The sequence below is a fragment of the Myotis brandtii genome, unplaced genomic scaffold (genome assembly GCF_000412655.1).
Source record: "Myotis brandtii unplaced genomic scaffold, ASM41265v1 scaffold1844, whole genome shotgun sequence".
In the NCBI taxonomy this organism is placed as follows: domain Eukaryota; kingdom Metazoa; phylum Chordata; class Mammalia; order Chiroptera; family Vespertilionidae; genus Myotis; species Myotis brandtii.
In genome coordinates, this window is record NW_005356853.1 from 33,621 (window position 1) to 56,574 (window position 22,954).

The 22,954-nt window shown below is 51.5% G+C and overlaps 1 protein-coding gene across 1 annotated transcript in view; it reads left to right on the forward strand.

The window, feature by feature from the left end:
- EFTUD1 (elongation factor Tu GTP binding domain containing 1) overlaps window positions 1-22,954 on the forward strand; it is a gene marked incomplete at its 3' end in the record, with an annotated part of 54,561 nt that overhangs the window by 24,006 nt on the left and 7,601 nt on the right. The window contains exon 15 of the mRNA XM_005864023.2: window positions 317-455. Within this exon, the coding sequence (XP_005864085.2) occupies window positions 317-455 (139 nt within the window). The remainder of the gene's footprint in view (window positions 1-316; window positions 456-22,954) is intronic.

Below are 22,954 nucleotides of genomic sequence, written 5' to 3' on the forward strand. Positions count from 1 at the left end.
ATGATGAGAGAGAATCATTGATAGGCTGCCTCCTGCACGTCCCCTGGGGACCGAGCCCACAACCCGGGCATGTGCCCTTGACTGGAATTGAACCCGGGACCCTTCAGTCCACAGGCTGATGCTCTATCCACTGAGCCACACCAGCCAGGGCTATTTTTAAATCCATGAGGCACCATTTCAAATTTGCACGCTTCACAGTTACATGAAATGTGACCGCCCCACGTCTCATTTATGAATGAAAATAACCTTATACATATGAACCGATGTTTCCATTTCCTGCTCCCTGACTCACCGGCGACCATTCTCCCTCTCCCAGGTGCCATCGGGCTTCTCGGCTCCCCTGGACGAGCTGCCCGCGGTCCCCCACATGGCGTGCTGCACGCTGGAGCACCTGTACCTCCTGATGGGGAGGGAGCTGCAGGACCTGGAGGAGGTGCCGCCAGGAAACGTGCTCGGTAGGTGCTGCTGGGCGTCCGCGTCTCCCGAGAGGCCCCCTGACACCCACTCACTCGGCGGAGTCTTTGAAGGAGAGATCGGCTCTTTTCCTGCTGTCTTAGACTTTGCGTAGTGAATCTGAGTCATTAGCGTGTCGGTCAGTACCTTGGTGTGACTTATGGCCGTTCTTTTTGTTGTTGTTAATCCTCCCCCGAGGATATTTTCCCATTGATTTTTAGAGAGAGTGGAAGAGAGACAGAGAGAAACAGAGAGACACATCGATGTGAGAGAGACACATCGGTGGGTTGCCTCCTGCACGAGCCCCGACCAGGGCCCACGGAGGAGCCTGCCACCGAGGCATGTGCCCTTGACCGGAATCGAACCCGGGACCCTTGAGTCCGCAGGCCGACGCTCTATCCATTGAACCGCACTGGCCAGGGCTGGGGTAGTTCTTTCAAAAAAAAAAAGTAGGTGCTGCTCACGTCATCTGTGAACGCTCTGAGCTGGGGCTCTTCTGTCTGCGAGCAGCAGAGTTCCTGGAGGAGCCTGCCACCGAGGCATGTGCCCTTGACCAGAATCGAACCCGGGGCCCTTGAGTCCGCAGGCCGACGCTCTATCCATTGAACCGCACTGGCCAGGGCTGGGGTAGTTCTTTCAAAAAAAAAAAGTAGGTGCTGCTCACGTCATCTGTGAACGCTCTGAGCTGGGGCTCTTCTGTCTGCGAGCAGCAGAGTTCCTGCTCACGGCCCTTCCCGTTCTGAGTTCCGGGGAACTGTTCGGGCTGAGTGTCTTGGAGACGGATCTGCTCCGTCATTGGGAGAGTTCCCTTCCTGGTGTTCGTCCGGGCGACCAGGACGTTTTTAATTTGGCTCCTCGTTTGGCGGGTGACCGGTCCGAGTGGCTCCGTCAGCACATCTGGAGCTCGTTACCCGCCTCACAGCCAGAAGCGCCTTTTCAGGCCCATTTCACTGCAGCGTCGTAAAAAGCCGGGCACTCGTTGCAGGAGCAGCCGTGTCCTCCGCCCCGTGTTTCCTAAGAGCATCTCGTCACAGCTGGGAGTGAGTTTAAGACAGGGCGGGGTGGGGGGGAGAGAAGGCCAGGGTTCCGGCTTGTTAGTGCGCGGAAGGCGACAGCCCGAGAGAGGCGGCCGCAGCCGGGGTAAGGGACGGGGGACTCCAGCCCGCAGGGCACTCGGCTGCGGTGACCGAGACCAGGTTTGCCAGCACAGCTTCTCGTGTGTGGTTTTTCTGTTGATCCTCCATCACCTGAGGCTGTTTTCCCATTGATTTTTAGAGAGAGTGGAGGAGAAAGGGAGAGACAGAGAGAAACATTGATGTGAGAGAGACCCATCGATGGGTTGTCTCCTGCACGTGCCCCGACCAGGGCCCGGGCCAGGGAGGAGCCTGCAACTGAGGTACTACGAGCCCTTGATCGGAATCGAACCTGGGACCCTTCAGTCCACAGGCCAACACTCTGTCCACTGAGCCAAGCTGGCCAGGGCTGTGTGTATGTGTATGTGTGTGTGTGTGTTTGGGGGGGGATGGTGGTTAACTTAAGACAGGTTTGTCTTTTGGGCGGGGCAGTGAGATGAAAAGCGTAAGCTGGGTGGCTGATTTGGTTGAAATAGTCTGCATGTTCCCTTTATCTGCTGCTGCCTGAGGACCCCCGAAGCCCAGTGGCTTCACTGAGACAGCGTTTATTTCCTCAGGACCTGCAGGCCACGTGGTTTGGTTGGACAGGTCCTCCTCTGTTCCACGTGGCGTCACTGGAGGTGCTGAGCGCCTGGGCACGCCAGTTACTCGAAGGCTCTTCACCCCCGTGTCTGGGGGTGACCCTGGTTGTCTGCGGGGCCATCGGATGGGAGTGGGACTGGGGCTGGACCTGTGGCTGTGACTTGTTTTTAATGAATATATGTTTATATATATTTTATCGATCTCAGAGAGGAAGGGAGCGGGAGAGACAGATGGAAACATCCATGATGAGAGAGAATCACTGATCGGCTGCCTCCTGCTCACCCCCTACTGGGGATGGAGCCCTTGACCTGGGCATGTGCCCTGACCGGTAATCGAACCCTGACCTCCTGGCTCAACCACTGAGCCTCGCCGGCCGGGCCCATGTGGCTTTTCCATGTGGCTGCTCCATGTGGCTGCTCCGCCTCCTCACCGCGTGCTGGCTGGTGAGCGTCCCAGTTGGAAAGGAAGGAGGTGTCATGATGGCGCCTCCTGAGCCCTCGGCCCCACTCCTGCCCCGTCCCTTCCTCAGACAGAAGTGAGTCGCTCCGACTGGCCCGGATCCAAAGGCGGGAACTTACTCCACCTCTTGATGGGACCCCCGTCAGAGAGTTTGTGGACGTGTTTTAAAGGGCCACACCACTAATCTGAGATGACCTCTCGTTTTCTCTTACACGTTAACGGACCCATGATAGGGCACAGATTACACATTACAACACGGAGCGATGTTTGTAGCCCTCAGGACCGGCCTGGGAATGTTATTTCATTTTGTTAGCCTTATTCGCTCAGGGAGAAAGTTGTCACTCCTTTTTCAGAGGAAAATAGTGGAGAGCGATGTGACTGGTGCCCATACGCTTCCCATCAGACGGGAGGCAGAGTGGGGGTTATCAGATGCAGATGACATGCTTGCTGGAGGCGGAAGTGAGCGCATCGCATGGCATTCCGCGGCAGGTCTCGTTGGCGCTTGAAACATGCAGACGTCACTTTGGAACGAGGCTGTTACTCACGTGGAGAACTGACGCTGACCCGTCAGCGTGGGGCGGATTTCTGCGGCCTGCGAATAGTTCATTGAGAGTTTAGAATTCTGTAATTCCAACCTGATGTTTGGAAAAGTTGGTGTAGATGAGCCTGGCCAGACCTCCATGCCCGGCACACAATGGCCTCTTGTTCAGTCTCCTCCCGAGAAAGTAAATGTTTGCCGCAGCCCGGTTCACACGCGAGGGGAAATTGAATTAGGGTTCCAAGTCTGCAGCCCTTTCTTCCTCGCATCCAGATCTCTTCCATATGGTGAAATCTTTACAATTTCAGGGGCGCACTTGAAGAGGAAATCTGATATTCCCCTTTTTACAGCGTGAGGGAAGCAGTGAGTGCTGCCCAGCTTTTTTCTGAACTGGTTTCAGTTCTGCCAGGGGAGGTTGCTGGGCTGACGGGAAGTCGGTGTGGTTTCAGTGAGTGAGTGTGTGTCTCCTTGTCAGGTGGGGAACTGAGGAGTCAGAAGCCTTTGAAGGGTTTTACTGGCAGATTTTTAAAAAATATAATGTAGCCGTAACCGGTTTGGCTCAGTGGATAGAGTGTCGGCCTGCGGACTCAAGGGTCCCAGGTTCGATTCCGGTCAGGGGCATGTACCTTGGTTGCGGGCACATCCCCAGTGCGGGGTGTGCAGGAGGCAGCTGGTCGATGTTTCTCATCGATGTTTCTGGCTCTCTGTCCCTCTCCTTACTCTGTAAAAAATCAATAAAATATATTTAAAAAATAATTTATTTTTATTGATTTCAGAGAGGAAGGGAGGGAGAGAGAGAGAGAAAGACATCAATGATGAGAGAGAATCATGGATCGGCTGCCTCCTGCATGCCCCCTACTGGGGATCAAGCCTGCAATCCGGGCATGTGCCCTGACCGGGAATCAAACCCGGGACCTCCAGGTTCATCGGTCGATGCTTAACCACTGAGCTACACCGGCCGGGCCAGCCTCTCTTCTGTTAACTTCTGGGGAGACCAGCTGCTCTCTCGGTGGCACACGTGAATCCCAGCGTGCCTGGGGACCGCTAATCTAGTCCATTTCCCAAAGCTTTGGGCATTTGGTGAGCCTTTTCCTCTGTTGACATAGCCTTACCCTAATTGTCACCTTTCTTCAGACATTTCACTTGACATTGGAAGGTGGAGGGCGTAGGAGAGGGAGGTGGGCATATCGACCCATGTGGGATAAACCTTCCCTCCTCAGGATCCAAAGCCGCTTAAAAGAAAAAAAATAAGAGGCATGGTTTTGTACACGTAGCGACGTACTGTTTGCTCTGAAAGGATAAGCCTTTGTTTGTTTAATTTCGTGGCGCAATCATTCTTCCACTCGTCTTTTGGGCTTCGTCTGTGCTTGGTCCTGCACCTCCCATGTGGTTGGATTCCCACTCGGGCTGCTTGAATCTCCCGGGTTCTCCAGGCCCTTCACAGTGTGGATCGCAGACCAGCCAGAAGGCAGCCTCTTGTCTGAGAAGGGCACTGTCCTGGGAACTCCCAGAGTCTGTGCCGCATACAGTGTGCTGGGTCATGTGATCTCTGTACCCGCATACAGTGCGCTGGGTCACGTGATCTCTGTGCCCGCATACAGTGCGCTGGGTCACGTGATCTCTGTGCCCGCATACAGTGCGCTGGGTCACGTGATCTCTGTGCCCGCATACAGTGCGCTGGGTCACGTGATCTCTGTGCCCGCATACAGTGCGCTGGGTCACGTGATCTCTGTGCCCGCATACAGTGCGCTGGGTCACGTGATCTCTGTGCCCGCATACAGTGCGCTGGGTCATGTGATCTCTGTGGCCCTCCCTCTTCCTTTGGCTGGTTCTCCAGGAACCTCCCCCCTGCCCGTGACCTGGCTTTCCCATCGCCTCTACTTGGCCGTTCTCCATATTGCCTCTGCCCACCCCTCCGTCTGTGGATTGCTCGAGGTGACACCCAGAAAGCCTTCGACAGCCCTGGCCGGTGTGGCTCAGTGGATAGAGCGTCAGCCTTCGGACCAAAGGGTCCTGGGTTCAATTCCCGTCAAGGGCTGGACCTCGGTTGCAGGCTCCTCCCCGGCCCGGGCTGTGATGGGGCACGTGCGGGAGGCAACCCATTGACGTCTCTCTCACATCGATGTCTTTCTCTGTCTCTCCCTCTCTCTTCCACTCTCCCTAAAAATGAATGGAAAAATATCCTCGGGGGAGGATTTAAAAAAAAAAAGAAAGAAAGCCTTAAAGGGGTAGGAACTCCACCCCCTGGAGATCTCTCTGTCCTTGGATTCCCCGAGCGTACGCATGGCTGGGCCTCCGGAGGACCAGGCGGCGTTCTCTCTCTTGAGCCAGTTCGGAGGCCTCGCCACGTTCCCCGAAAGCGCAGGCAGAGACACACCCCCCCACCCCACCTTGACTACTGGGCAGAGGGGAGTGGCTGAGTGTGAAGCCTGTACAGGATGAGAAAAGGCCTGGGCAGCCTGTCCCAGCGCCAGCCTGGGCCCCAGCTGCCCCCTCTGTACCCGCATACAGTGCGCTGGGTCACGTGATCTCTGTACCCGCATACAGTGCGCTGGGTCACGTGATCTCTGTACCCGCATACAGTGCGCTGGGTCACGTGATCTCTGTACCCGCATACAGTGCGCTGGGTCACGTGATCTCTGTACCCGCATACAGTGCGCTGGGTCACGTGATCTCTGTACCCGCATACAGTGCGCTGGGTCACGTGATCTCTGTACCCGCATACAGTGCGCTGGGTCACGTGATCTCTGTACCCGCATACAGTGCGCTGGGTCACGTGATCTCTGTACCCGCATACAGTGCGCTGGGTCACGTGATCTCTGTACCCGCATACAGTGCGCTGGGTCATGTGATCTCTGTGGCCCTCCCTCTTCCTTTGGCTGGTTCTCCAGGAACCTCCCCCCTGCCCGTGACCTGGCTTTCCCATCGCCTCTACTTGGCCGTTCTCCATATTGCCTCTGCCCACCCCTCCGTCTGTGGATTGCTCGAGGTGACACCCAGAAAGCCTTCGACAGCCCTGGCCGGTGTGGCTCAGTGGATAGAGCGTCAGCCTTCGGACCAAAGGGTCCTGGGTTCAATTCCCGTCAAGGGCTGGACCTCGGTTGCAGGCTCCTCCCCGGCCCGGGCTGTGATGGGGCACGTGCGGGAGGCAACCCATTGACGTCTCTCTCACATCGATGTCTTTCTCTGTCTCTCCCTCTCTCTTCCACTCTCCCTAAAAATGAATGGAAAAATATCCTCGGGGGAGGATTTAAAAAAAAAAAGAAAGAAAGCCTTAAAGGGGTAGGAACTCCACCCCCTGGAGATCTCTCTGTCCTTGGATTCCCCGAGCGTACGCATGGCTGGGCCTCCGGAGGACCAGGCGGCGTTCTCTCTCTTGAGCCAGTTCGGAGGCCTCGCCACGTTCCCCGAAAGCGCAGGCAGAGACACACCCCCCCACCCCACCTTGACTACTGGGCAGAGGGGAGTGGCTGAGTGTGAAGCCTGTACAGGATGAGAAAAGGCCTGGGCAGCCTGTCCCAGCGCCAGCCTGGGCCCCAGCTGAGTTCGGAGGCCTCGCCACGTTCCCCGAAAGCGCAGGCAGAGATCCCGCCCCCCTTGACTACTGGGCAGAGGCGAGTGGCTGAGTCTGAAGTCTGAAGCCAGGGCCGCAGCTGCCCCCGACGGCCACCAGGGGGCAGCCGTGCCCACCGCCCGTCCTGCCTGCAAACAGAACAAAGACCGGGAGTCTGAGCCATAGAGCCTGTGCAGGAGTCCGGGCCCGGGCGGCCCACGTGCGACATCTGTCGCCTTCACCTGTGACTCCTGGTGATGAAGACGCCGAGCCGGCGGTTGGATGGGCTGTGCGTGCTGAGCGCTGTGTGCTCTGTGGACTGAACTCCAGTGAACCCCCGCAGGGTGCGTCTGGGGCTGTGACCTGCCCCGGCCCAGCCCCGATTCCTGCTCGCGGCGGGCGGCGGGCGTTTTCATCATCGGGCCTTAGAGACGCCCGAGTCGTGGAGAGAGAGGAGGTGAGAGGCGCATAGCCTGCCGCTCGGGCCTGAAGGAGGACTTCAAAGCCGCATTTACATTTATGTTGGCCCGTCTCTCTCCCTCCCGCCCCTCCCGCCTCCCGTCCGAATACTAGCGGCATTGTTCAGGTTGTATATTTTTCCCCTCCGGCTTCCTCTTCATCTTGGAAACGGAGTAACGGCTCCTCGGGTAGTTTCTACTGGAAAAAGCATTATCATGAAAATATATGCGGCTCCGTGGGCACCGGGACGGCTCGCACCCGAGCCCCGCGCAGTTAGCAGTTGTGGCAGGGCTTGCTGTATGTGCCCCAGGTGACCGGCTGTTCATTTGCGGCAGCTCCACGCCTAATTGCGTTGCTGATCGGATTTCAAAGGGCCTGGCCATTGGTTTCCCTGCTGGCAGTCGCTGTTGATCCTAACCCGGCCCTATGACCTGGCTCTGTAGTGGGGGGAAGAAATCAGATCCCCTTGCAAAATCAAAGGCCAGCACAGCCCCCTCCCCTGGGAGGCAGTAGGTGGAGAGGACCTCTTCTGTCAGATCTCCACAGAAGCGGCAATTAGTCCGTTTATTGGGGAACAGTTGTTTCTCTTCAAAGCCACACGCCTGCCACTTTTGCCAAAACGACAATGGCAAAATTTTGTTTTCGAAACAATCGCACAATGCCCTTGTCTCTGCGTATCTTTCGTTAGCTGATAACAAAGGGTGTGACCCTTATATTCACTGGAGAGGCAGACACATCCAGCTAGATGGAATCAGCATTCCCGTAGACCTACTGCGTGCCGGGTGTTCGGTCAGTTCTGTGTGTGTTTCTCATTGAAGCCTCACCACAAACACGAGTCGTAAACTTACCTTCATTTGCAGTTGAGAGAACTGAGACTGAGAAGGGCTTTGTGTGTGTGTTTAGTATATTTTCATTGATTCCAGAGAGGAAGGGAGCGGGAGAGGGAGAGAGCTAGAAGCATCAATGATGAGAGAGAATCATGGATCGGCTGCCTCCTGCACGCCCCCTACTGGGGATCAAGCCCACGACCCTGCATGTGCCCTGACCGGGAATCAAACCCAGGACCTCCGGGTTCATCGGTCGATGCTTAACCACTGAGCCACACCAGCCGGGCAAGGGGCATTCTCTGGGCGTATCCGTTGTGCTGAGCCCGGGCGTGTCACACAGTGGGTGCACGTGGCGAGGACACGTTGCGGTGCGGGTGTGAGTGAAGGCGCGTGACTGTACCCCCCCTACCCCATGTCCCTATGGGCCACACAGGACTGGAGTTTTGAGCAGGAGGAAGCGTGTATGGGGGATGGAGCAGATGATGTTACAGCTCTGCCCTGGTTTGTGGTGACGAGGGTACAGATGGGGAAATGGGGGCCGCAGATCAGAAAGGCAGGATGGAGGTCCTGCTCGCACGCACCGGAATCTCCAGCCTCTGACCCGGTCACGTGCTGCTCTGTCGCTCCCGGTGTTCACCGTGTCCGCCAGGAATTTAGCTCTCACGGGCCTCCCTCCGAGTGCAGACGTGGAGGGGAAAGCGAGGCTGTGTGTGCAAGCGCAGGCGTGCCTGCGTGTCTTCCACGTGCACATACATTCATCTGTCCAGGCAGAGACCTCACGAGCTGCAGGAGTTTGGGAGCCATAGAGCACGGGTCTTGCCCAGGCAGGCTTTCAGAATCCCGTTTTTTGAGTAACTGTCAGTGTTGCCTAGATTGGTGTGGCCCATAACAGTTTGATTTTCTGAATAAGTGCAATATATCCATCGTGTTTTTGGATACTAAATTTGACAATCAATTTACTTTATGAGGTTATACCAGTTTATAACTGAAACCGGGTTATGTTAAACACATGCTAAAATACGAAATGGTCTTTAAAAAAAAAAAACCCCTAACAAATAGAAGGTTGTATATAAATTGGATTTATTGATTCTGCCTCTAAGTGATATAAAAATATTTCCAAAATTTACATCGCGACCAAATTTAAATTTATTCTAAGATGTAACAAATCTGTAGATTTGCTTCACAAAGATCATAGAATTTTTTGTGTGTTTCCTATTTTGTTTTCTATTTTCTCAAGTATGCCCCATCTGAATACAGGACTATGGGTTAGTGGAGAGGAAGATGAATATTTAAACCCATTAACTCCATCTTCCTCTTTTAATAAAGTGAGCTGTATTATTACATATATATATATATGTATATATATATATGCGTGTGTTTCTTTATTGATTTCAGAGAAGAAGGGAGAGGGAGAGAAAGATAGAAACGTCAGTGATGAGAGAGAATCATGGATCGGCTGCCTCCTCCACGCCCCATACTCGGGATCAAGCCCGCAACCCGGGCATGTGCCCTTGACTGGACTCAAACCCGGGACCCTTCAGCCCGCAGGCCGAAGCTCTAGCCACTGAGCAACACCGGCCAGGGCTAAAGCGAGCTATCTTTGAACTAAGTGCTCACTGAATGTTTATGGAACGAAACCTGGGAAAGAGCTTGGCCTTAGAGCAGTTGGACTCAAACCGGGACCCTTCAGCCCGCAGGCCGAAGCTCTAGCCACTGAGCCACACCGGCCAGGGCTAAAGCGAGCTATCTTTGAACTAAGTGCTCACTGAATGTTTATGGAACGAAACCTGGGAAAGAGCTTGGCCTTAGAGCAGTGGTTCTCAACCTGTGGGTCGCGACCCCTTTGGCGGTTGAACGACCCTTTCACAGGGGTCGCCTAAGACCATCCTGCATATCAGATATTTACATGACGATTCATAACAGCAGCAACATTACAGTTATGAAGTAGCAACGAAAATCATTTTATGGTTGGGTCCCAACATGAGGAACTGTATTTAAAGGGCCAGAAGGTTGAGAACCACTGGTAGTCTGAGGCTGCTAGAAGGTCCCACAGGTGAAGGGAGCTGGGACGGAGCCCGGCTGGGCCTCCAGGCGGCCCCCACAGCGCCACAGACCACGCCCACTTTTGGAAGAAAGAGCAGCTACCGTGTGCTGTTAGCTAGGGCCTCCCAACAAGGCTTCATTAAACTCCGTCTAGAGCTGGAAGCATGGGGGCCCCGGGTAGGTGGAGAGCCGGGGGGGGGGGGCAGGATCTGGAGAGCGTGGGAGGAGTGGGGAAGTGGACAAACACTTGGTGAGCATGTTCAGTTGACTGAGCCCTGTGTACTTGTTTTGTTTTTCTTTTTAAAATACATTTTCATTGATTTCCGAGAAGAAGGGAGAGGGAGAGAGAGAAACCTCAAGATGAGAGAGAAATATCAATCAGCTGCCTCCTGCACACCTCCTACTGGGGATGTACCCGCAACCAAGGTACATGCCCTTGACTGGAATCGAACCTGGGACCCTTCAGTCCGCAGGCTGGCGCTCTATCCACTGAGCCAAACTGAGCCAAGCAAAGTAATCTATGCTTATAGTAAAAACCCACACAACACACCCATGTCAGAAATTAAGAGCCTCACTCGGCCACTCCTTCTGTGATATAACCGTTGATAGCAGTCAGCACATGTCCTTCCATGCGTGTTCTTCATAGAGCACACGCGTGCACACAGTATTTGCCTCTTTCGATGTTTTATCAAATTAGCTTTGAATATATTATGCGTTTGGTACAGCTCAGCAGCTGAGCTGAGTTCATGGTCACAGACGTCAGGAGGCACAATGCAGCCCTGGCCGATGTGGCTCAGTGGATAGAGCGTTGGCCTGCGGAGTGAAGAGTCCCAGGTTTGATTCTGGTCAAGGGCACAAGCCTGGGTTGTGGGCTCGATCCCCAGTGGGGGGCGTGCAGGAGGCAGCCGATCTATAATCCTCTCTCATCATGGATGTTTCTCTCTCTCCCTCTCCCTTCCTCTCTGAAATCAATAAAATACATATTTTTTAAAAAGAGGCACAGTGCGCGGTGGGTGTGTCTCTTCTCCGCCCTTGGACCAGCTACCACTTTTCTGGGACATATTTTCAAATGCGTCACCATTGTCGAGCCCTTTATCAACCCGCATGAGGACCCTCCATTGTCCGTGTGGCCGTGTTATCACCAACACTGAGCTGCAGAGATTTCAGCTTGGCCACAGTCATAACACTCTTCTTTGTCTGAAAGACTACACCCAACTCTTGAAAAGTTACTTTTCAGCTGGATCGCACACTTTTCAAACGTCCTTGGGGAGAGTGAGTGGGCTTGAGCGAGAAGCGGTGGCGGCTGCCCAGTGTTTCGGAGCCGGGAGGGGGGCGGAGGGACATCTGATGAAAGCTGCCTGGCCTGCGAGGGCCCGGGGAGATGGGGGGCTGGGGCTAGGTTAAAGTCTCCCTGTTTGCTGCCTCCCGTCCAAGGTTTAAGGGGGGGGATCACCGAAATGAATGAGTTTGGGCTTTCACGTCCAAATCCATTTTTAATTCCGCCACCTTATGTTTTCATAGCACCGTGTGCTTTTCCAAATGCTTTCATCCGTGGCATGTGATCTCTCCAGCCTGCTTTCAGCGTCTCTATTTCAAAGGCCAGTAATGGCGAGGTTGGAAGTAATACCTATTAGAAGAGGGACTTAGAGAACTTTCAAATCATTTCCAGGTGTTTTCAGGGAATGATGAAACTTGAACCTTTCTTGCCTATAAAAGGAAATGTTACTGCTTTAAGTAATCTTCTCAGACGTTAACGGCTCCAAAGATTTCAATTTCTTGTTGTTGTTATTTTTTTATAATAAATACTAGAGGCCCAGTGCACGAAATTCGCGCACGGGTAGGATACCTAGTGGCTGCCGGCTGCCGGCCGGGCCTGTCTTCCCCGGCTGCCGGCTGCCTGCCCGAGCCTTCCTTCGTTCCGCGCCGCCCCCTGGCGGTCAGTGCATGTCATACCAAGCGATCAAACTTCCGGTCGGTCGAACTCCTGAGGGGACACTGCATATTAGGCTTTTATATATGTAGATGTATAATGTACTGAGATGTGGTTAATGAATACTATGTGCAGGGAAAGGTTTGGATGTAGCCAAGCGGAAGAGATGGTATGAAGAAAACTCCGTTTTCCTTCAATGCCTAAGGTGGTTGGAAGTGAATCTTAAATAATTTTAATTACAGAAAAAGGCCTCTTTTTTTAAAAAAAAATCGCAGTAGGGATGCAAACCAGGAAGGGAAAGACGAAGGAAAATCAGAAAATACAGTAATAGCTGTGCGGTGTATATTTTGGAGACTTTGTTGGGATTTTGCTCGTGACCTGTATACCTTGTTAAAATGTTCTACAGACATTAATTTGTGCACACTCCCCCCCCCCACTCATAAGTCATTGTTATTACTTACATTACTCAAGACCTGAAAACGATAGTACTTTTTTAAATATATATTTTTATTGATTTGAGAGAGGCGGGAGAGGGAGAGAGAGAGAGAGAGAAACATCAATGATGAGGGAGAATCATGGATTGGCTGCCTCCTGCACGCCCCCTACTAGGGATCGAGCCTGCAACCTGGGCATGTGCCCTTGACCGGGAATCGAACCCAGGACCCTTTAGTCCACAGGCCGACGCTCTATCCACTGTGCCAAACCAGCCAGGGCAAAACGATATTGCTTGAGACAGAAGTAAGCCCCCTGCTCTAGTTCTACTTGCCAACCCTTCCTTATACAGACAGATGCGTGCGTCACCGCTGTGCCAAAGAACTTTCCAGTAAATCTAAAACCCCCCTCCCTCCTTTCTTTTTTCCCTCCCCTCCCTATTTTGCCAAGTCTCAGGATCGGGCACAGCTCCTCGTCACTCCCAAAACAAACGTGGACACTTCCTTATCCTGGTGCGAATACTGAGGACACATAGAAAGATGCAGCATTTCACAAAACATCACCAGTTTCACCAACAAAAGCAATAGGACTGCCCTAGCCGGGTTGGCTCAGTGGACAGAGCATCAGCCCGCAGACCGAAGGGTCCCGGGTTCGATTCAGTCAAGGGCACCTACTTCAGTTGTAGGCACCTCCCCGGCCCAGGCACGTGCCGGAGGCAACCAACTGATGTGTTTCTCTCTGTCTTTCCCTCTCTTTTCCACTCTCTCTAAAAATCAATGGAAAAATATCCTCGAGTGAGGATTAAAAAAAAAAAAGCACCCTGGCTGGTTTGGCTCAGTGGATAGAGCGTTGGCCTGCGTACTGAAGGGTCCTGGGTTTGATTCCCGATCAGGGCACATGACTGGGTTGTGGCTCGATCCCCAGCAGGGGGCGTGCAGGAGGCAGCCGATCAGTGATTCTCTCTCATCATGGATGTTTCTCTCTCTCCCTCTCCCTTCTGCTCTAAAATCAATAAAAATATGTATTTTTAAAAAGATGATATTCTTTATTAACCAATAAGCAATAAGTTTTGACTTCCTATTAGAATTTTTATGGCTGTTATATTCAGTGAATATGTTATATTCAGTGAATGTTAACTGGAAAATTTGGAACATACAATCTTTATTTCATGCAGAGTGGTGAAATGGGACTTGCCCTGTAAGGTAAATTAAATCATAATTACATCCCACCTTGTCCCCAAATTACTTAATTGACTAAGAAATTAAAAGGTAGGAAGGCTTCTATTACTTCTACAGATATTTGGTAAGCTATAATTGAGAAGCAAATTGAAGTATTAGATATGACAAACAAAGTACATAATAGGAAATGTGTAACCAATACTATGTACGTAACACTCTAAATGTATTTTCCTGCATATTTTCTACACCAGCCTCCAACATCAAATAACTTTATCAATTTAGAATTCATTAAGGTTTCAAGGAAGTGAAGTGATGCAATTCCTCCATAATGCTTTAAGTGCTTTACTACTAGATAATTAAGAGGTATGAAACTTTAATACCCATTTGTGGTTTTCTGATTTGTAGGTGTAACAAGTAATACTATTCAACCTACTCCACAAACTATTCCGGCCATTGATCCTGCACTTTTCAATACAGTTTCCCAGGGTAAGTCAGCTGAGTGTTTTATAAGTTATAATGTGTCTTTTGTTTGGGGGTGTTGTTTTGTAATTTTACCTTAGGAGTGTCCAGGTAATTTGAAACACATTTCTTTGAGTGCCATGTTCACCGGGGCTAAGGAGAGGGACTCCCGCTCATCCCCATCCTTACAGCCAGTGGCTAATGATGCTTCTTCTTTCTATGTAGACTAGAGGCCCAGTGCACGAAATTCATACAAGGGGCTCGGCCCCCGTCCCCACCACGGCCAGGGGCCTCTGCCTTGGCCCTCACAGCGGTGCACAAAATCGTGCAAGGGGCTCGGCTCCCACCGCCACCACGGCCAGGGGCCTCTGCCTTGGCCCTCACAGCCCCGGCTTTGTCCGGAAGGTCATCCCAAAGGACGTCTGGTCTAATTAGCATATTACGCTTTTATTATTGTAGATATTTTTTATTGATTTCAGAGAGGAAGGGAAAACAAGAGAGAGAGAAACATCAGTGATGAGAGAGAATCATGGATCGGCTGCCTCCTGCACGCCCCACACTGGGGATCGAGCCCCCAACCCGGGCATGTGCCCTGACCAGGAATCGAACCCTGACCTCCTGGTTCCTAGGTCGATGCTTAACCACTGAGCATCACAGGCCGTGCAAAATGATTCTTCTTAATCGAATTATTCTGCCTTTGAGATTGTTGGGAAAGTCACCCTTAGGGTGTTCATCTGGAAAGGTCTGAGCGCTGTATTGCTCTGCAGAAGCTCTGCCGTGGAGACACACAGGATTCCGAGTAGTAACTAATGCCCCAGGGCCCTGGCCAGTGTGGGTCAGTGGATAGAGTGTCACCTTGCGGACTGAAGGGTCCCAGGTTCGAGTCCCGATCAAGGGTCTCCATCCAGGCCCATTTCGGGGTATGTGTGGGAGGCAGCCAATCGAGGTGTCTCTCTCACCTCGTTTCTGTCTCCTCCGCTCTCTAAAAATCAGTGGGAAAATGTCCTAGGGTGAGGATTAACAAATAAAATAAAATAATTAAATTAAGTTAAATTAAATTAAAATGCTCCTGGTATGGGCAGGACTCAGCAGAGGCGTAAGGAAAATTCAAACTGTAACTATCAACACATATTCACAGCGAGATCAGAAAATGCTGAAGGGCAGCAGTGAACTTGTAAACAGTTATTCTGACGTGGAGAAGACGGCAGGCTGTAGTCAGGTGGGCCTGTGACCCCGAGCTCGGCTTCCTGCTGCAGGTGGGGGCTTGGGGGTTAGTGACCCCAAGCTCGGCTTCCTGCTGCAGGTGGGGGTTAGTGACTCCCGGCATCTTCGCCCTGAGAAGGAGCCGCCCTCCTCCTGCTCCTTAGTTCACACTTGACTGTCAGTCAGGACCCAGCTAGACCCTCCGCGAGGACCAGCCACGCAGGGAAGCTGAGCCCACAGCTCAAGGCAGGGGAACGGGAACCTGCATTTCCCACCTGCCAGCCGCACCCCACCCTCAGGGCGGCCACTCTCCTGGCTGCTAACATCGATGGGTTTTGCCCGTTGCCAAGTTTTGTATAAGCTGAACCATAGGGAATATACTCTCTCTCTTTTCTTTAATGTATTTTTATTGATTTCAGAGAGGAAGGGAGAAGGAGAGAAATAGAAACATCGATGATGAGAGAGAATCATGGATCGGCTGCCTCCTGCACGCCCCACACTGGGGATCGAACCTGCAACCTGGGCATGTGCCCTTGACCAGGAATCAAACTGTGACCTCCTGGTTCATAGGTCAACGTTCAATCCCTGAGCCACGCCTGCCGGGCAGATATATTTATTACAGACTAGAGGCCCAGTGCACGAAATTTGTGCACGGGTAGGGTCTCTAGCAGTTGCTGGCTGGGGCCTCCCTTTCCCCGGCCGCCTGCCACTGCCACCGGCCAGAGGGGGGTGGGGCGGGAAGGGGTGGCAGGCAGTTGGCTGGCCAGCCCCGCCCCCTGGTCGAACTCCCGGTCGAGGGGACAATTTGCATATTCAGCTTTGATTATATAGGGTAGTTTCTCCTACTCTTTGAGTGGACCTTTCTGCTCTCTAATGGTCTCCCTTGATGAACAGCAGTTCTTAATTTTAATGCAGTCTCATATTTTCCCGTTTTTTTATGATTAGTGGTTTGTGTGTGTGTGTCCTTGGAAGAAACCTGGTGACTCCAAAGTCATGAGGAATCCCTGTGATCCTCCTAGCACCTTTCTTGCTTTACGTGTGAGATTTAGCCCTGGCGTCCACCTGGTTTCGGTTTGTGTCAGTGGTGTGAGGTCAGATGGCTTCTTCAATGTGGCCATGATGTTGATTTAGATAGAGTCGTTGTCACCGCCCCGTCACCTTTGCCGTATGTCGCTCTACATGGCTGACATTCATCTGATTCTTAACTTTCATTATTTTTAAATGATCCTTTATACTCTCAGCACTAACACTACTACAGTTTTTAGTTGTATTCCTCTTATTTTCCATTTGTGTAATTCTATCCACATAAAATTTTATACCCTGCCTTTCTGTGCCTAAGTAGTCTTCAGAATTCAATTTACCAGTGGCTGTATAGTATGTAATCTAGTTCACCAGTCCTCTGTGATGGGCAGTTAGGATGTTCTTATTAATAAAAACTGCCACATGACAGAAATGTCCTGGCCCGTCATTTACAAGAGGGTAGCAGATGACCACGAGTTAATAACAGTTAGTGTCTCCTTAACCCGACCCTCTGGTACTGAGGCCTCTGTCCTTTTGTAAAGGGGTTTGATCGCTTTACGCCAGTCCTTACCGGCTGTGCTTGTAGAATATTATAAAATTAAGACCTGTCACTGCTATAGTATGAAACCTCACTAGTATTTAAACTGATGTTAACGTAAAAATTCAACCTGGAGTTAGTACTTCACTCATCCGGGAAGCGATCAGTCCACAGTAACAGAGCTGCTCGGAGCGCTGTGGCCTCCCAGGGAAGTAAGGCTGGCCCTGGGAAAAGTGCTGCCTTGAATTAAAAGGGCCTGTGTCTGCTTAGAACCTGGTTAACATTCTAATACTGTTCCTTTCCCTGCGGGATGGCACCTCCTCAGTAGGATCTGATCTCAACTAGGCTGCGTCTGCGTAGTAACCGCCACATCAATATGCAGACACATGGCCGCCCTCCCCCAGACCTCAGGCTCCGGGGCTCAGGGGTTGGAATGTGTTATCAGCAATAATGTGACTGAGTTTGTAAAATGTTTAGCAGGCCCTGGCCGGTGCGGCTCAGTGGATAGAGCGTCGGCCTGCAGACCAAAGGGTCCCGGGTTCCATTCCGGTCAAGGGCACGGACCTCAGTTGCAGGCTCCTCCCTGGCCCGGGCCCTGGTCGGGGCGCATGCAGGAGGCAACCCATCGATGTGTTTCTCTCCCTTTCACTTCCACTCTCTCTAAAAATCAATGGGAAAATATCCTCAGGCGAGGATTAACAACAACAACAACAATGTTTAGCAGCACTTACAATAACAACATTCCGGAAAATGGAATACGGGGCCTCAGGGGTCTTCATCTCTGTCTCCTCCATGTGCTCAGCACCGATCTGTAAGCATCGCTCGTCGGTGGGTGTTTGGTGACGTAAACCTAAAAAATAAACAGGGCGAGGATTACAACAACAACAACAATGTTTAGCAGCACTTACAATAACAACATTCCGGAAAATGGAATACGGGGCCTCAGGGGTCTTCATCTCTGTCTCCTCCATGTGCTCAGCACCGATCTGTAAGCATCGCTCGTCGGTGGGTGTTTGGTGACGTAAACCTAAAAAATAAACAGCACAGGATCCTTCTCCGATCAGGACCCCTGAGGCTACGCGGTTCCCTAGCCCCTCCCAAGTCCATACTTCCTGGCATGGCTTGGAGGAGAGCGGGGGCCACTGGGGACGTGTTGGTGACGAATGGCACAGGACACAGGTGGCGTCGGCTGGCGCAGGGCGCTCTGAGCCAGGTGGCCTGTGAGCGGAGCCGGGGGTGAGGGTGTTTCTGTGGAATAAGATTGAGAGGGCCCTTCGCTCCCAGGCTCTCGGCTGCCCACTCCGGGGGCCTCGATTGACCTCAAGAAACATTCCAGCCCCAATCAGACGGGAACCTGAGACTCCCTCCGCGGCCCGGGCACCGGGGAGCCCCGGTCTGCAGCTCAGAGGCGAGAGCACCGTGCCAGTTAGTTTAGGGCCTATGCTGATCCATGCAAATGTAGTGTGTTTACAGCATAAACCACCAGGTTTATCGCCGAGTGATCATTCAAACGGTGCCAGCATTCACGGCACACAGGCCACAGAAAGGCTCTTTTCCACTCTCCGGTTTAAAAACAATTTTTTTTTAATAATTATAAAAATAGCACCTATACTAATAAAAGGATAATATGCTAATTAGACCAGGTCAGCCGGTCATCTTCCGGATGTCTGGGTTCCTTCCGGATAAAGCGATGGTGGCGCGGTCTGAGGCAGAGGTGGTTAGGGGCGATCAGGTCGGCGGGGGAGCAAGCAGTTAGGGGTGAGATCAGGCCAGCGCGGGGAGCAAGCGGTTAGGGGTCGTTCAGGCCAGCAGGGGAGAGCAGCAGCGGTTCTCAACCTGTGGGTCGCAACCCCTTCGGCGGTTGAACGACCCTTTCACAGGGGTCACCTAAGACCATCCTGCATATCAGATATTTACATGACGATTCACAACAGTAGCAACATTACAGTGATGAAGTAGCAACGAAAATAATTTTGTGGTTGGGTCCCAACATGAGGAACTGTATTTAAAGGGCCAGAAGGTTGAGAACCACTGAGTTAGGGGGCGATCATGGCTGGCAGGGGAGGGCAGTTGGGGGCAATCAGGCAGGCAGGCAGGCAGGCGAGCGGTTAGGAGCCAGCAGTCCCGGATTGTGAGAGGGATGTCCCAGATTGGAGAGGGTGCAGGCCAGACTGAGGGACACTCCCCCCCCCCACAGCACAAATTTCGTGCACCAGGCCTCTAGTATAATATAGTGAACATCCACCTGGAAATGACATTGAAAGGTAATGGACCTGCCGGCCTGATCTCAGAAGCCTCAATGCAATACCTTAGCTGTGGCATCAAGGACACATAAAAGGGGAGTGATGGACAATAAAACCAAGTCCATTGCCCTGTGCACATGTTCCGGTTTGACATCCGGATGGCACGATCGAGTCAGGCTCTCACTCACAGCCCCATGAATGTGGCAGGTACAGATGCAGTTGGTTTTTTTAAGGTTTTTAAATATCCTATATAATAAAAGCCTAATATGCAAATTGTCCCCTCAACTGGGACGGGAATTCGACCGCTCCCTATGACGTGCGCTGACCACCAGGGGGCGGCGCGGACCATGGTGGGTGTCACAGCGCTGGCAGCAGGCAGCAGTGGAGGCACTGCCAGCTCTGATTGGCCCCGATGAGAGCCGGACTGAGGCAGGATGGTGGAGCAGGTGAACCGGCGGTGCCAGGCCAAGGCGGGTGCCAATTGCCCCACCTGATCGCCCCATTGAAGGTGGCAGGGGGCGGGGCCGCCATCCAGCTCTCAGGTGCTGAGGGAGAAAGGGCAAATGGCAATATTAAAATATTTCTTCTAATTATTTTTCCTTTCATTGTGCACGAATCCATGCACCAGGCCACTAGTGTGTGTGTGTGTGTGTGTGTGTGTGTGTGTGTGTGTGTGTAATTCAGAGAGGAAACAAGAGGGAGATAGAAACATCGATGATGAGAGAATCATGGATCGGCTGTCTCCTGTACACCCCACACTGGGGATGGAGCCCAAAACCCAGGCACGTGCCCTTCACCATAATCTAACCCAGGACCCTTCCGTTCTCAGCTCTATCCACTGCTGTGCCACTGCTGATGGCGCACCATTGGTGCATTGTTGTACGGTTTTGAGATGCGCAGCCAGAACTCTTCACGGGCGAGCTGCCAGGCCCGGCAGACTATGCTGAACATCGCAAGATAGTTCTCCCACGAGCAGGAACGATTTTTGTTCCATCTCCCACATATGAGTGAGATCATGTGATAGTTATTTTTCTCCGACTGGCTTATTTCACTTAGCACAATGCTCTTCAGGTCCATCCATGCTGTTGCAAATGGTAAGAATTCCTTCTTTTTTACAGCAGCGTAGTATTCCATGGTGTAGATGGACCACAGTTTTCTAATCCACTCGTCTGCTGATGGGCACTTAGGCTGTTTCCAAATCTTAGCTGTTGTAAACGGTGCTGCTATGGAACCTAGGGGTGCATATGTCCTTTCTGATTGGTGTTTCTAGCTTCTTGGGATAGATTCCTAGAAGTGGGATCACTGGGTCACATGGGAGTTCCATTTTTAACCATTAGAGGAAACTCCACACCGTTCTCCGCAGTGGCTGCCCCAGTCTGCACTCCCACCAGCAGTGCACGAGGGTTCCTTTTCTCCGCATCCTCGCCTGCACCCTGATTCGTTTCCAATGGGATCGGCGGGAAGACAGAGACAAGGGCATCGATCAGGAGCAGGGGACACTGGCTTCCTCTCTGCAGCCACAGGGCCAAGAGCAGAAGGTGACCTTCCAGAGCCAAAGGTTGCATTTCTTATTTTTATTTTTTAATATATTTTTATTGATGTCAGAGAGGAAGGGAGAGAGAGAAATAGAAGCATCCATGATGAGAGAGGATCACTGATCGGCTGACTCCTGCCCGCCCCCCACTGGGGATCGAGCCTGCAACCCGGCCTGTGCCCCGACCGGGAATCGAACCCTGACCTCCTGGTTCATAGGTCGACGCTCAACCACTGAGCCGCGCCAAAGCCAAGGGCTTTAGATCCCCAGCACCCTGGCACCCTGTACTTAAAAAGAACCAAAGCCGTCATACTTGGTGAATCCTCACGACTCTTCCCGAGCAGCGCTCATGCTCTCCCCGCCGGAGGCCTCTAGGTGTTCCTGACACAGAACTTCATTCCTGGGAAGGCGTAAGGGGACTCATGGGCTCGGGCTGATTGCACAGATCACAATGGCCATGCGTCCTGAGTGTGGTGATGTTAAAGTGGGCTTGAAATAAAACTTTAGCCCGGCCGGCGTGGCTCAGGGGTTGGGCATCGACCTAGGAACCAGGAGGTCCCAGGTTCGATTCCCGGTCAGGGCACAGGCCCGGGTTGTGGGCTCGATCCCCAGTGGGGGGCGTGCAGGAGGCAGCCGGTCCGTGATTCTCTCTCATCACTCATGTTTCTCTCTCTCTCTCTCTCCCTCTTGCTTCCTCTCTGAAATCAATAAAAATATATATTTTTTTAAAAAGAATAGAAAAAAGTTGCCAGCAGGAGGCCATCCGTCTCTTAGGCCCCACCCGGTCTCTTTGGCGCCGTATCATTAATACAGCGGGGCCTTGACTTACAAGTTTAATTCGTTCCGAGACCGAGCTCGTTAAGGAGCTCGTTAACTCAAATTACTCTGTCAACTCAATGCAAAAAATCGGCCGAGAGACAGCTGGTGTCTCAAAAAACTCGTTAGTCGGGACACTCGTAAGTCAAGGCCCCAATGTGGATGATATGTAAATGAGGCTCCTTAAAGGGAAACACTGGGGAGAGCCCAGAAGACACGTGGCCCGTTTGCAAAATGCTGGTTTTTGGTGAAGAAGCTTTTGAAGGGTGAAGGCCCGGTGGGCCGGGGCCTGTGTGTGCCGAGTGGAAGGGTCAGCGTCGGCTCCGTGTCGTGACTGATGTGCAGCCTGTGAGGGGGAGCGCACACGCTTGTGTCTCTCCTTGTACGTGTGTGGGGAGGACGTGGCTCAGGTATCTTCAATCCGACAAAAGTCACTGGTGTTGGTATAAAAACTCCTTGGTGTTTAGTAAGTTGCTTTCATTCCGTATTTTCGTTTCGCTTATATAACTAAGCCTTATGCCTTTTTTTTTTGTTAAAGGTCTTATGGAGAAAACCAATTTTAATAAGCTTTGAATTCATGGCATTGGGATGCTACCGTCCATTTTTTATTTAAAAAGAGAGAAAAATGGAGATTATTAAAGTTGCAAAACCCATAGGACAAAAACCAGAAGAAAAAATGTCAGTTCTGCCCAGACCTGTGTGGCTCAGTGGATAGAGCGACGGCCTGTGGACTGAAGGGTCCCAGGTTCAATTCCAGTCAAGGGCATGTACCTTGGTTGCGGGCACATCCCCAGGAAGGGGCGTGCAGGAGGCAGCTGATCGATGTTTCTCTCTCATCAATGTTTCTGGATTTCTATCCCTCTCCTTTCCTCTCTGTAAAAAAAATCAATAATATAAAAAAATAATTTTCTTTTAAACGTCAGTTCTTTCTTAAAATAGAAGTAGAAAGAAACTCCATCGGTTGATATCACCTCATACAACTTGCATTTCACATCTTATGCCTTTTTTTTAATAAACATTTTTAAAAATTGCACCCTCTTTAGTCCTTGAAATAAATCAGCGCCACAGTAATTTTAGATTTTTTTCCCCCCCCAAACCATCACTTCTATCTCAGAAATTCTGAAACTATCCCTTGTGGCAACATGTCCTTCACCTGCACCCCCAATTCCAGTGGAAAATGCTTCAGCAAATGTACTTACTATGAAGGAAGTTTTCCTCCTTAATTGCGATCATCGTTACTAAGACATTTGGCCTGAAAGTAAACAGATAAGAAATGATGTGGCCATTATGTGTAATGTGTAAATGGTGTGTGCCGATAGGGGAGGGAAATATGTCAGAATGAAAGTAGCCACAATTTGAATGGCGGGATTATGGGCGTACTGTTCTTTTTTCAAAATTGTAAAGTGCCGATATTACATTATTTTTTTTTAAAAAAGCTTATTTTAAACTGTATTTTATATAAATACTAGGTTGTACACTTAAGAATTATCTAGTAGTTTATCGAGAAATCCTCAAAGTGATTTTATTTATTTATTTTTTTAAAAAAATATATTT